General features: G+C 46.2%; 1 protein-coding gene across 2 annotated transcripts in view; it reads right to left on the bottom strand.

Moving 5' to 3' along the window:
* GPD1L (glycerol-3-phosphate dehydrogenase 1 like) overlaps positions 1-13643 on the bottom strand; it is a 113243-nt gene that overhangs the window by 98353 nt on the left and 1247 nt on the right. For both annotated transcript variants that reach the window (XM_059939070.1, XM_059939072.1), the window contains exon 2: positions 837-1014. In XM_059939070.1, coding sequence (XP_059795053.1) covers positions 837-1014 — 178 coding nt within the window. The remainder of the gene's footprint in view (positions 1-836; positions 1015-13643) is intronic.

Here is a 13643-nt window from a genome sequence, read left to right as displayed (position 1 = left end):
TTTGCCACCTCAGAATATGCCTCTTTGGCACACTAATTATTTTAAGGTGGTTGTTTTTTTAAGAAACAGCAGACAAGGAAGAAACTGAAAACCAAGTAGGAGTTGTCCTTTTGTAAGAAACATTTACACTCATGAGGGAAATCTCCATTTGTAAGGGGGTCTCCCTCCAAGTACCTGGAAGAGCTGGGAGGACCAAACCTCTAGAAACTCTCAGGAAAGGGGAAGGCACTGACTTAAATCTGCGTAACCACCTTACCCTTGTTTACTGTGCTTTCCCCATCACCTCCCAGAACTGACTCTCCCCACCCTCAACATCCTCTTTTGTCTTTAGCTGAAGATATTTAAGGTGAGGGCTTCTGTCCATTTTGGTTACACGGTTTTCCTGGGTCTCTCCTATGCATATATGTTATTAAACTTTTGTTTGATTTTCTTCTGTTAATCTGTCTCATGTCAACTTAATTCTCAGACCAGACAGAAGAACCTAGAAGGGTAGAGGAAAGTTTCTTAATCTGTCTCATGTCAACTTAATTCTCAGACCAGAGAGAAGAAACTAGAAGGGTAGAGGAAAATTTCTTCCTCCAGACAACGTGAAGCCTCCAGAGCTGTGAGAAAATTAATTTCTGTTGTTTAAGCCACCCAGTCTACCGTACTTTGTTATGGCAGCTCTAGCAAACTAACACAAGGCCCATGTTCAGAGTCAGGAAAACCAAAACGGACCAAGCAATGAACTTGGTGGTACAGAGGAACAGGAGACCGGGGAAGCAGCTTTCCCATCTCCCCATGTCCCAAGTGCTAACTCAGCCGAGTGTAACTTTTAGAATTAACCAAAGTCTTACCACGTTTTCTGGCAGCTTGTGTCCAGGGAGATATTTTACATTTTCATGGTCATTATTTATGATGTCTGTCAGTTTTCTCCCATTAACCGTTTCTTCAAAGACCCACATCTTGACCGTGGAGGCAAACTTCTGAAGTTTCTTGACATTATCACCAATTATTTTTGCAACAGCTGAACCCCTGCAAAAGAAACAGTGGAAAAGAAAACAAACTCACTTGGGCAGAAGAGAGAAAGCACTAGATTATATTTCAGGAGACTTGTGTTCTGATTCAAGCACTGAGCTTAGAACTCAGATGTGATGTTGCCTCAGCCGTAAGCTGTTTTTTTGTTAGTTTGGTTGGTTTTTTAATAAATTTATTTATTTATTTGCTTGCTTTTGGCTGCATTGGGTCTTTGTTGCTGCGCGCGGGCTTCTCCAGTTGTGGCGAGCGGGGGCTACTCTTTGTTGCGGTGCGCGGGCTTCTCATTGCGGTGGCTTCTCTTGTTGCAGAGCACGGGCTCTAGGCATGCGGGCTTCAGTAGTTGTGGCACGTGGGCTCAGTAGTTGTGGCGCATGGGCTTAGTTGCTCCGTGGCATGTGGAATCTTCCCGGACCAGGGCTCAAACCCGTGTCCCCTGCATTGGCAGGCGGATTCTTAACCACTGCGCCACCAGGGAAGTCCAAGCTGTTTGAAACTTAGTTGTTTTCACTTGGAAATACCACCCCATGATCAGGAAAGCCCCAGAATTTGCTACAAGGTCAGAAAGCACCACCCCTTGAAACTAGTAAGCACCAACCTATCTTGGAAGAGAGTATCACAGAAGGAAGAGAAATCCACCTGAAAGATGGCATTTTACATTTTATATATTTATATATATTTTTATATATTTTTATATTTTATATATTTTAAAATAACACTTCAAGCATTCATGAAGTCTCCAAAGCAACTAGGCTATATTTCAAATCCATCAAGGAGATTAATATGCAGCTACCGTAGAATAAGCTGTGTCCTGGGGAACTGCAACAAGCTCCATGTGCAGTCATAAAGGAAAGACAAGACCCAAGTGGATTCCAGAAAAGGAGCAGAGCAAGGGCATGGGTCCCCCCAGCAGACACCCAGAGGCCTCTAAAAGCTCCCTTTTTTCTGCATCTCTATTCACCAAACCTATTCTGGTAATGAATCAGTCTCCCATAGGCTTTCCCACAGGGGAAGGGAAAATGCTAGTTAACGCCAGTCCTCTGCACAAGAGCCGCGGGTGTGCGGCTGGTCCCCGTGGCAGAGGTGATCATGGTCAGCGGGCACCTGTGCCCATCTCACAGGTGTGTTGAGTGCACACTGATTGGGCCGCGGGTGGTACCTAATCGCGGCTGAACCAATCAAGTTCTTTTATAGGAATCTGAACAGAGAAATAGTTTGTTTCTTAGATAACTTTCCTGGTGTGAGGAACAAAGGAAAGAATGGTAAAGAGCACCTTGAGAATTCACGTGTCAGGGCATTCATTATTTTTTCTAATGATTTTTTTCTAACGATTCAGACAATTTGTGAAATGGAGGAAGGGGTGATGACAGAAAGGGGGTGAGACCAAGCTGATGCGGAAGAACAGATTGGAGACAGTTATCCTTATGTTTATCTTTGGCTGCACAATAGAATTACCTGGGAGACTGAGTTCCAGGCCACACCCAAGATCAATGAAATGGGTACCTCTCGTTACCCATTTCTCGATCCCAGGGAGTGGGATCAGGAATCAGCAGTTATTAAAGCTCCCCTGGGACTGACGTGCGGCCAGAGTTGAGAACAGCTGCTCTGCACAAGGATCTAGAACTTTGGTGCTCTCCTTCCTCACAAAGGAATAGCTGTAAACATCAAAGCTCTGTGGCTTTCCCTGTGAAGTCCTTATTCTCTGTCAGCAGGACAGTTTATTAGCTAAATATCCATTAATCCAATTCTCCTCTGACACCCTGCAGAAAAAAGGCCGAGAATCTCCCCACCATCACTATCACTTTTACCCTAATGTTTATCCTAATAACTCACACAAGGTCAAAGAGAGCAAGTGTGATTCTGGGGAACTGAGCAAACCGAGGAGGGGATCTATAAGACACTAGGAATCCAAGTCTAGTAAATCAAGTGGGAAAATAAACTAGAACCATGAGCCCCCTACCCATGGTCCACAGTCTACTGGAATACACTTGTTTCTCCCTTTACAGCTGCCTCCTGGGGAAGCCAAGCATTTGCAACCAGAGACAAACCTACTGTGTTTCTGCTGAAAAGTTAGTTAAGAAAATTTAAATAAAAATTGGAACTATTAAGAACTAAGCCCACCAGGGCTTCCCTGATGGCGCAGTGGTTAAGAATCCGCCTGCCAATGCAGCGGACACGGGTTCGAGCCCTGGTCCGGGAAGATCCCACATGCCACGCAGCAACTAAGCCCATGCGCCACAACTACTGAGCCTGCGCTCTACAGCCCGTGAGCCACAGCTACTGAGCCTGCGTGCCGCAACTCTTGAAGACCGAGCACCTAGAGCCTGTGCTCTGCAACAAGAGAAGCCACCGCAATGAGAAGCCCACACCCTGCAACAAAGAGTAGCCCCCGCTCACCGCAACTAGAGAATGCCTGCGCGCGGCAACGAAGACCCAATGTAGCCAAAAATAAAAAATAAATAAATAAGTTTATTAAAAAAAAAAAAAGAACTAAGCCCACCATACCTTGTCCTTTGGAGTTCAAATGGGGCTTAGAAGGACAGAACAAAAATAAGGGAAACTCCAGTTGCATTTTTTACTCATGGGAGGTCAGCAGGACCTCACTCTACCTCCTCCCAGGTTTCATCAAGGACTTCATTCAGTCATTCATTCATGCATTTATCTCAGTTATCAAAAATGTCCTGAGCACCTACTGCATATAATGCCTTGGGCTAGATGCCGGTGATATAAAAGGCACAGCTCTCAAAAGCTTCCCACCCACTTAAAGAGAGATGAACAAGGTAAAAGGAATTCACAATCCTGTGTGTGATAAGAGGTGAAGGGGAATGAGGGACACGTGATTAGAAGGGTAAACTACGAGGGACTTTTAACACAAAGGACTCAGATGCAACCCAGGTAATCCATGGGAAGGCTCGCCTGCCCAGCGTTCAGCTGAGGGACCCACAGTGGACAGACCTGGCTGGGGTCCAGGGAGAAGACATGGGAACGGTGCTGAGGAAAACCATACCTCTGCAGAGAAGCAAAAAGGGCTTCATACACCAGGGATGGGAAAAGCAGGCAAAGCAGAGCTTCCAGCCAACACTCAGCTAATCACAGACACGTGAGGGAGCCGGGCCAAGCCAAGAACTAACCAGCTGATCCAGAGATGCACAAGCAACAACGTGTGCTTGTTATTTTCACCACCGAGTTGGCAGAGGGTGGGCTGTTTTGCAGTGGTAGCAAGGGATGCATCAGACTCAGCAATGCTGAGGCAACCAGAGGTAACTCCAGGTAATTCTGGGCCAAGCTATTGGATCTGCCACTCATGGATGGGGGAGGGGAGGGGAGGGAAGGGAGGAGATGGACGCGGGGAAGAAGTATGAAATTCAATTCAAGAATGAATCCAGGGAGGAACTTCGCTGGTGGCGCAGTGGTTAAGAATCCGCCTGCCAATGCAGGGGATACGGGTTCGAGCCCTGGTCTGGGAAGATCCCACATGCCGCGGAGCACCTAAGCCCGTGCACCACAACTACTGAGACTGTGCTCTAGAGCCCGTGAGCCACAACTACTGAGCCCGTGAGCCACAACTACTGAGCCCGTGTGCCACAACTACTGAAGCCTGTGCGCCTAGGCCCGTGTTCTGCAACAAGAAAAGCCACCGCAACGAGAAGCCCGCACACCACAAGAAGAGTAGCCCCTGCTCGCCGCAACTAGAGAAAGCCCGCGCGCAGCAACGAAGACCCAACACAGCCAAAAATAAATAAATAAATAAAAAAAATAAAAAAAAAAAGAATCTAGGGATATGAACAAAAAGATTCTAATGCCTATAAGGCCTAGTCTTGTTCTTTCTATATAACTTATACAATAATATATTTTTTTGGAGATCAGAAATGAAAACACTTTAATTTGTTCCGTTTTAATCTCTTTCAGTACCATCTCCATTTGAACCAAGTATTTTCTTTGCTGTCCACCTTTTCTGTGTTGTTAATAAAACCTCAAAAGTGTATAATTCACCTCAACATAATAAAGGCTATATATTCTATACGACAAGCCCATAGCTAACATAGTACTGAATATTCTTACCACCAAAAATGGGGAGATGGGGGCAGGAGGAAACTCTTGGAGGTGATGGATATTTATTACCTTGATTGTGGTGATGGTTTCATGGGTGTATTCCTATCTCCAAACCCATCAAATATTAAGTATGTCTGAGTTTCCTGTGTTTCAATTACACCTGAATAAAGTTGTTTTTGTTTTTAAGTATAATCCATACCCAAAACTCCTTTGTGGCTTTGAAATGGTACTAAATGTGTTTGTCACATATGTGTAAGGAACAGGATCAAATAGCAAAGGGAGTGTTTTGGAAGAACCCCTGTGTTTTGAAGGCAACTATATAAAGTCCACATATAAGTGAAAACCCCGTCCTAAAAAGATGCCTGGCCGACAGAGGACCAGTCTAAAATCATGCACAGATATATCAGAACTGAGCCTAAAATAAAATAAAAATACTGCGTCCAGTCCAGTCCATGGAGGCGGTTTGTGTGTGTCTCAGCCACGGTCGGGGCTGGGGTCCCATGGCCACGGTGGTGGCGTCTCCTTGTTTCAGGGGCTGTCCTGTAACTGGCCCAGCCCGGTCAGGCACAGACCGTTAACACGGCTGGGTCAAGGGCACAGCAGCCATTGCTCCACCTGCCAGCTCGTCCATCTACTAAAGGCCAGGTCTGCGACGAGCCCGGTTTTTCCCAAAGTGAGGAGTGGGGGCCAGAGGTAGCCCCAATGGCTGAGCGCTGCCCACACACACACAGAGCATCAAGTGACAACGACGCATGTGTGCCCTTTTCAACTCTCCTGGCCTCCCTGAGAGAGCGCCGAATGTCTCATGTGAGTGTTGGGGTGTTTCCCAGCTCCCCAGCCTGTGTGAATTTCCCTTCTTCCCAAAGTATGAGGTGGCCTCCACTCAGAGCCTTGGCAGGGACCAGTATCTGGCAAGGATTTTATAATACTGTTTTGTTTCCATTCTACTGGTGGCTGCTGTTACCTTCTACTTGTGGTCTTTGGAGTGGTGATACAAAGTTTTCTTTTAAAGTCAACTTTTAAAGAAAGTCTAAGTGAATAAGCAGAACAAAAGCGAGCAGGGCAGTTTAAAGGAGGTTTAATTCCATCTAAACCTCCACCTGGCAGATTAAGACATGACACAGGAGGCTCGGTCACTCTGACCTTGGGTTACTCAACCAGGTAGTGGCAGAACTGGGAGGGGGACTCAGGACGGCTGACGGCCAGTCCTGGGTCTTTACTCCAGGGTATAATATCACATTTCCCATGGAATCATGAATTATCTTATCAACAAGTCTTGGGCCTCAAAATACAGACTAGTTTGCAACCTCAGCAATATTATGCCAACAAAATTTAAAAGGGACTTGGGGTGGGAAATCACGACCCGGTGCCAGCTGGGTACACACTGGGTATTTGACACAAGAGCTCATTTCATCTTTCCAGCAGCCACGTTATCCCCACTTTACAGGTGAAGAAGTAGAGGCTCAGAGAGAATGAATAAGTTACCCGGTCACGCTGTCCATCTAGAGCCAGCAGTTCTGACCCAGATCTGTTTCCAAAGCCCACACTTTCTACTAATTCCTGTTTGCTGAGGGGTAGAGTAGAATCATTTGTTGAGAATACACATTAAGCACCTATGCCATGCAGACACTGTGCCGGGCACAGAGGACACAGGGGATAAAGCTGGTAAGTCTAAGGTTGGGGTGGGGGAGAATTCGAGCCAGAGGGAAGGGCCCGTGGAGCAAAGGTGCAGGAACAGGAGGGGCAGGGAGACTGTCCTCTGCTTTTACCCAGAGTCCACACCTGGTGGGAGGTGGAGGAAGGGGGAGGGGAGAGGTTATGAGCAGGAGGGGGAGAGAGGGAGAGGAGGCTGAGAAAGGAGCAGAGGGAAGGGGAAGGGGAGAGGGAAGGGGAAGAGGCAAGGATGGGGCAAGAGGCAGAGGGTAGGGGTTTGCTGACTACCAGGTGTCAGGCACTGTTTGTTTGCTTTTTGTTTTTTGATTGACACGTAATTGACAAATAACACTGTATAAACTGAAGGGGTATAACCCCTTTGTCTGATACATTTATGTATTGCAATCTGATTACCACCAGAGTACTGTTGTCAATACCTTACCCACATTATCTGTTTCAAGCCTTAGCAACCCTCTGAGACAGGGACTATCACGATCCCCATCTTTCAAGTGAAGACACTGAACTCCAGGGATCACACTGGTGGGTCAGTGAAAGAGGAGAGATCCACAGCCCAGGCCATGTCTTCACCACTCTGCTCTCCCTCCCTGGGTCCCAGCTGGACAGACACCCACCTGCTGGAGGTCCTAACCTCCAGTGGCAACACCCCCCTTCCCCCAACCCCTTGGCATTCACTCACCTCTTCCTCTCTAAAAAGATGTGACATTTTAATCAGCCAAGGAACAGGACGCCTATCAAGTCAGGTTGACAATTCCCAGAACTGCACGGGGTGCAGAAGCTTACTGGCACAGAAAAGACCCCACAGACCATCCCTCTTTTTTCAAGGAGGAAACTCTCTAGGGAGAACAAACAAGGGTTCAGCTAGATTCTCCCCATCCCATGCCCAGAGCTGATCCTACGTGTGGATCCAAGGGAAGAGGGTGATCAGTTTTGGTTTAAATAACATCTACTTTCTTATTCATAAAAGCAATACATGAAAGACAAAAAAAAATTATAATCTTACCACCCAGGGAGAACCACTGTTAACACTTTGTGTAATTCTTTGCAGTTAAAGGGCTTTTAAAGTACAATCAAATGCCAGGGTATTAGATGCAAATGTGAAAAATAAAGTATTTTAAAAATAGATTCAACTTGGTGAATGTTTATTTGATCTCTGGATAGGGAAGCTTTCTAAGTTTAAAATCAAAGATAGCAACGACAGAGGAAAAAAGATCAATGTGAACAACTTCACATAGAGAAAAAAAGGAGGGGGAGAAGCAGATGAAAAAAGCCTTTCTGTCTATCAAAATCCAAACTGCAGAGGAAAAGCCTCAAATAGAACGTTACATTTAACAAAAAACAGGATGCAAAATTGTATATGCCATATGATCATATGCATCACATGCAATTAACAAAATACATACCACCTCACACCTGTTAGTGTGGCTACTATATTAAAACAAAACAAAAACAAGTGTTAGAATGTGAAGAAATTGGAACCCTTGTGCTCTGCTGGTGGGAATATAATATGGTGTAACTGAAATGGAAAACAATACAGTGGTTCCTCAAAAACCTAAAAATAGAATTGCCATATGATCCAGCAATTCCCCTTCTGGGCATATACCCAAAAGATTTGAAAGCAGAATCTTAAAGAGATATTTGTACACCAATGTTCATAGCAGAATTATTCACAATGGCCAAAAGGTGGAAGCAACCCAAGTGTCCACTGATGGGTTGAACAGATAAACAAAAGCTGGTATATTCATACCGTGGACTATCATTCAGCCTTAAAAAGGAAGGAAATTTTGGCACATGCTACAAAAGAAGTGAACCTTGAGGACATTATACTAAGTGAAATAAGCCAGTTACAAAAAGGACAATTACTGTATGATTCCACTTATGTGAGGAATTTATATGAACTTGAAGTTGGAATCCAGCCACGACATGGAGAAGCCCAAGCTCGCCTGCTGCAGAAAGACAGACACGTGGCCGGTCGCCCCCATTAGCCTGGCCAAAGCCCACTGACTGTGAAAGGGGGCATCGAGGACCAAGAGCCCCAGCCCACTAAACACCTGACTGCTGCCTTACGAGTGAGCCCAGGTGAGACCAGCAGAAGACCCTCCTCGCTTAGGCCCAACTGCTGACCCCCAGAATAACGAGCTAATCAATCATTGCTGTTTGAAGCCATTAAGTTTCAGGGGAGATAGTGGGGCAGCAACAGATAATCAATGAAGTTCCTAGCACCCAACTGTGAAAGGAACTGAGCCCCAAAGTAGAATGATGGCAAAGTGCCACTAGGATAACCTTAAAGGAGCAGGGGGACTTCTGTCTTAGTTCCTGACGTCATCAAGCCTGGGAGGTAGGGATGAGGGGAAGAAGAAAGACCTGGATGGTTGACGACCCCAGACACAACTTCCCACCAGCAAGGACTGAGAGGCTTGGAGATACTACTTGGCCTGCCACATGGAAGATTTAGGGGACATGTGACTCTTCTATCCAATGGGACATGTTTTAGAAAAGAGTGGGCTCGGACTTCTCTGGTGGTGCAGTGGTTAAGAATCCACCTGCCAACGCAGGGGACACGGGTTCGAGCCCTGGTCCGGGAAGATCCCACATGCCATGGAGGGACTGAGCCCATGTGCCACAACTACTGAGCCTGCGTGCCACAGCTACTGAAGCCCACGTGCCTGGAGCCCGTGCTCCACAACAAGAGAAGCCACCGCAATGAGAGGCCCACCACTGCAGCGAAGAGTGGTCCCCACTTGCCACAACTGGAGAAAGCCCCGGCACAGCAACAAAGACCCAACGCAGCTGGAAAAAAAAAAAAAAAGAGTAGGCTCGCCTCAGCACTGCTCACAGACTAATGGGTAGAAGCTGGAGGTGACAGATTCTCCTCTCAAACATAAGACTTTTCTAATACCTAATTTACTAGATTAATTTTAAGATCAGGTGCCTTAAAAACAGTAAACTATGCTCATGTCATGTCTACAAGAAATGGGATGCCTCCTTTGGAGGGAAACTGAACGGGATGATTTTTTTTTTTTTTTTGGCCGCACTGCAAGGCATGCAGGATCTTAGTTCCCCCACCAGGGATCGAACCCGTGCCGCAAGCAGTGAAAGCGCGGAGTCCTACCCACTGGACTGCAAGGGAAGTCTCTCCAGGATGATTTTTAAGACCTCATTTCAATTTGATTTTTCTTAAGTGGAATATTGTTATACTAGACTTTTTTGGGAGGGTAAGCTACTCAATATTTTTGTGACGATGGGATTTGTTCTCAGGTAAAAGTATGCTTCTCATTAAAAATGATAAGAATTTATAGAAACACGGACATTGGAGTTAGAAAGATCTGGGTTTCAACTCCACCTTAGTAACCACTGACCTTGAAAAGTTTTCTAATCTCAGTTTTGTCATCTAAAATAGGAATAATAGTAGTACCGCATAGACTTGTTATGAGATTTAAATGAAATAACGCACATCCCAGACACAGAAAATGACCCTAAGTGGTAACTGTTATGATTATCCCCCTTAAGGGAGGGGAGGAAGTGAAGAATGATGAAAGAGGTGAAAGAGGGCTAAGATATGAAAATCAGGCTCATCTCCAATATAGCTGTGATGTATATACACTGCACAACAACAGAAACAGGTGTGCGGATCAGCCTGGCAGGTGTCCTCAGCCTGGCTCCTGAGGAACATGGGTCTCCTCCCAGGTCAGCCCGAACCACCACTACCTCTCCCTCCAGCTTCCACAGTAGAGGTGTGTCAGTGCCGCCTGTGGACCAGGAAGGGGTCGTTTTGACCTCAGAGGAGCTAACACGCAGATGCCTAAACTGTTTCGAGCCCTCCACGTGGGGATACAGCAAGAATCATCACAGACACTGAGCAGCACAGTCAAAAACGATGACACTGGGGGATGAAGAGCTGCCAGGCTGCATTCAGATGCTTCCAACAGGACAAAAAGGGTCAGCCACACGTCCAGCTTCAGTCATCAATGCAAAGTAGGCCAAAGCTCTCCCTGACCTTCAGTGCCAGGAGTCAAGCTGTGGTGAAAACAAGGGCCAAAGATAACTCCCGGAAACACCTCCCGCTCTTTTATCTTCTCCCTTTCTCTGCCTCTATTCCTTAGCATTTTGTGATTGGCATTGGTAAAAGTACACTTCTCACTGAAAATGCTAAGCATTTATAGAAACATGGACATTGGAGTTAGAAGGATCTGGGTTTCAATTCCACCTTATTAACCACTGACCTTGAAAAGGTCCATTTTGTGATGGCTCTGGTCAAGGATGATGGAACTAACACAGACAGCATTTTTTCATTAGCTGACAACTACTGAGTGCTAGTCACTTTGCACTCTCTCAGATCATCTCATTTCATCCTCACCATGATCCTAGACAGCAGGTACCCATGTCAGGAGCAATGATTCTTGGAGAGAAGCAGTTTGCTCAAGGACCTAGAGCTTGATGGGGCCAGAAACCTGGGGGGTGAGAATCCCGACTGCCTCCTTCCACCGCTGCCTGACCCAGCCTCCCAAGGAGGTGTGGGGTGTTTCTGGACTTAGACTGCAAATACAACCCTGAGGTTTTAGTTCTAGAACTGCATCTTGCACTGTGTCTGGGTGCCCTTCCCAAGGTTCTGGTGAAGGAACTTTGTCTCATCTTTGGAAGAACCTAAGAAGCTTTTGTTTTTTCCTTTCTGTTGCTATTGTGAGTCACCAGGACCAAGAAAAGCCATGCCCGTTAGGAAGCACCTCCCTACATCCCCACAGGGGGAAGCACAACAGGGCTCAGCTGGATGCAAGAGGCCCCCTTGGCCTCCTCTCTCTCACCGTCTAGAGGAAAAGAGGTGAGGAAGGGCGGGACAGGCCCGTCAGTCTTCAGGTATCTGCATAGCAATTGATGATTATTTACATTGGGGGACGAACCAATGTGAGCTTTAGAGCCACCTTTTAGCTATAGATGTAACATCATTATTTCCATAAGCATTCTGAGCTGCTTCAAAGTCCCAAACGTAGGGACTTCCCTGGTGGCGCAGTGGCTAAGAATCCGCCTACCAATGCAGGGGACATGGGTTCGATCCCTGGTTCGGGATGATACCACATGCCACGGAGCAACTAAGCCTGTGCGCCACAACTACTGAGCCTGCGCTCTAGAGCCCGCAAGCCACAACTACTGAAGCCCGCATGCCTAGAACCCGTGCCACCACGAGAAGCCCATGCACCGCAACAAAGAGTAGCCCACGCTCTCTGCAACCAAAGAAAGCCCGCGCGCAGCAACAAAGACCCAACACAGCAAATAAATAAATAAATAAATAAATATATACTTTTTTTTTTAAAGTCCCAAATGTAAACACTGCTTAAGCAATTTCCTATTCCTGAGCATCTGGAAGGGTCTGTCTTTTGGTAACCTGTTTTAAAATCAGCAGAAGCCTAAAATCCCTTAGGAAAAAATCTGTTCCACCCTCAGGGAATATGATTCAGCAAGTCTAGCTTCAGTGCTAATTCTGATGCAAGTTGTCTTTGCACCACATTTTAAGAAACATTACTAAAAACACTATTTAGAACGTCTACTCTTGGGACTTCCTTGGTGGTCCAGTGGTTAAGATTCCGTGCTTCCGCTGCAGGGGGCACGGGTTCGATCCCTGATTGGGGAACTAAGATCTCGCATGCCACGTGAGAAAAAAAAAAAAATTCAGAACAAAAACAAAAATCTAAAACATCTAATCTTGTGACAGATATTTCATTCTACTTTGTACTTCTTTTGAATTTATCTTCCAAATCCTTATCTATCTGTGACCTGAAGGAAGGGATGGTGTCCACTTGTGTCCCTGTCCCTGGAAAAACCACCATATCTGCGTGGAGCAGACAGTCAAATGTCTTTGACCAGAGCTGAACACTCAGTGGGCCCCTGGGCAGCCTCTCTGTGTCCTTTTCTGTCCCTAAGTTCCTGAATCTCTCTGGGGAGGTCGTGAGCCTCTCTCTAGGACTGGCATGGCTCTGCACCCAGGGCAGCAACAAGGAAGCCAACGACTGTTCTAGTCTGATCCCATCATTAAGGGAACCAGCAGCCAGACCAGACCATCAGCACATTTCTCAATTGCTCTGCTCCAGTGTCACTAGCCAAGTTCTACTCCATTTCCTTGGGCTGGAGTGAGCCAAGAAAAACAGTCAAGTACATCAGAGAGAGGCTGCGGGAAGCCGGGGGCATGGGGCCAGCGGGGGGAGGGGGGACGGGGGGCAGGGCTGCAGGAGGGTCACTTCACAACTCTTGTTTCAGGCCCAAATCTGGCGTAGCCCAGCCATGCCACTTCCCCTGCACCTTGCAAAGGAGGACAAGGTGCTGCCGTCTGTGGTTCTGTGGCCTCTTACAGAAGAGGAAGCTAATGTTAAAGAACACGCGCTGAATGGGCGCTTTTTCAGTCTCACGGCCCACAAGGCAGCTGACATTTCACTCAAGTGACCTTGGGATCAGAACTGGCAAAGTCCATACGAAGCTCTGCAGTGGGCAGGTACCAACTCCATTACATGTGGGACAGAACATTCTGTTGTTGGTTGAAAAAAGAAGTTTACAGAAAAGTGCATAATGTCCTAGTATTTGCAGGGCAGAGAGATAAAAAAATATATGTAAACATTTGCTTGCATTTGATAGAATTCTTCTGTAAAGAACAGAAGAAACTGATAACACTGGTTTTCTTCCAGGAGATACCTTGGGAGACAAGTGTGGATGGGAGATGTTTCACTGTTTTTTCTGTGGGGTTTTTGGTACCTTTTAAACAATGTGAATTATTGCCAAATCATATACAATTACATTTTTACATTAAAAAGTTAGTTTTTAGACATTCATTTAGTATTTACTTAGCATATGCCCGGCCCTAAGGTATATGCTGTTCTCAAGAGCTGGGAGGGGAGGAGTGGAAACAGATAATCAAATAA

Source organism: Balaenoptera ricei, chromosome 11 (genome assembly GCF_028023285.1).
Source record: "Balaenoptera ricei isolate mBalRic1 chromosome 11, mBalRic1.hap2, whole genome shotgun sequence".
Taxonomy (NCBI): domain Eukaryota; kingdom Metazoa; phylum Chordata; class Mammalia; order Artiodactyla; family Balaenopteridae; genus Balaenoptera; species Balaenoptera ricei.
This window is presented reverse-complemented; position numbering and strand designations above follow the sequence as displayed.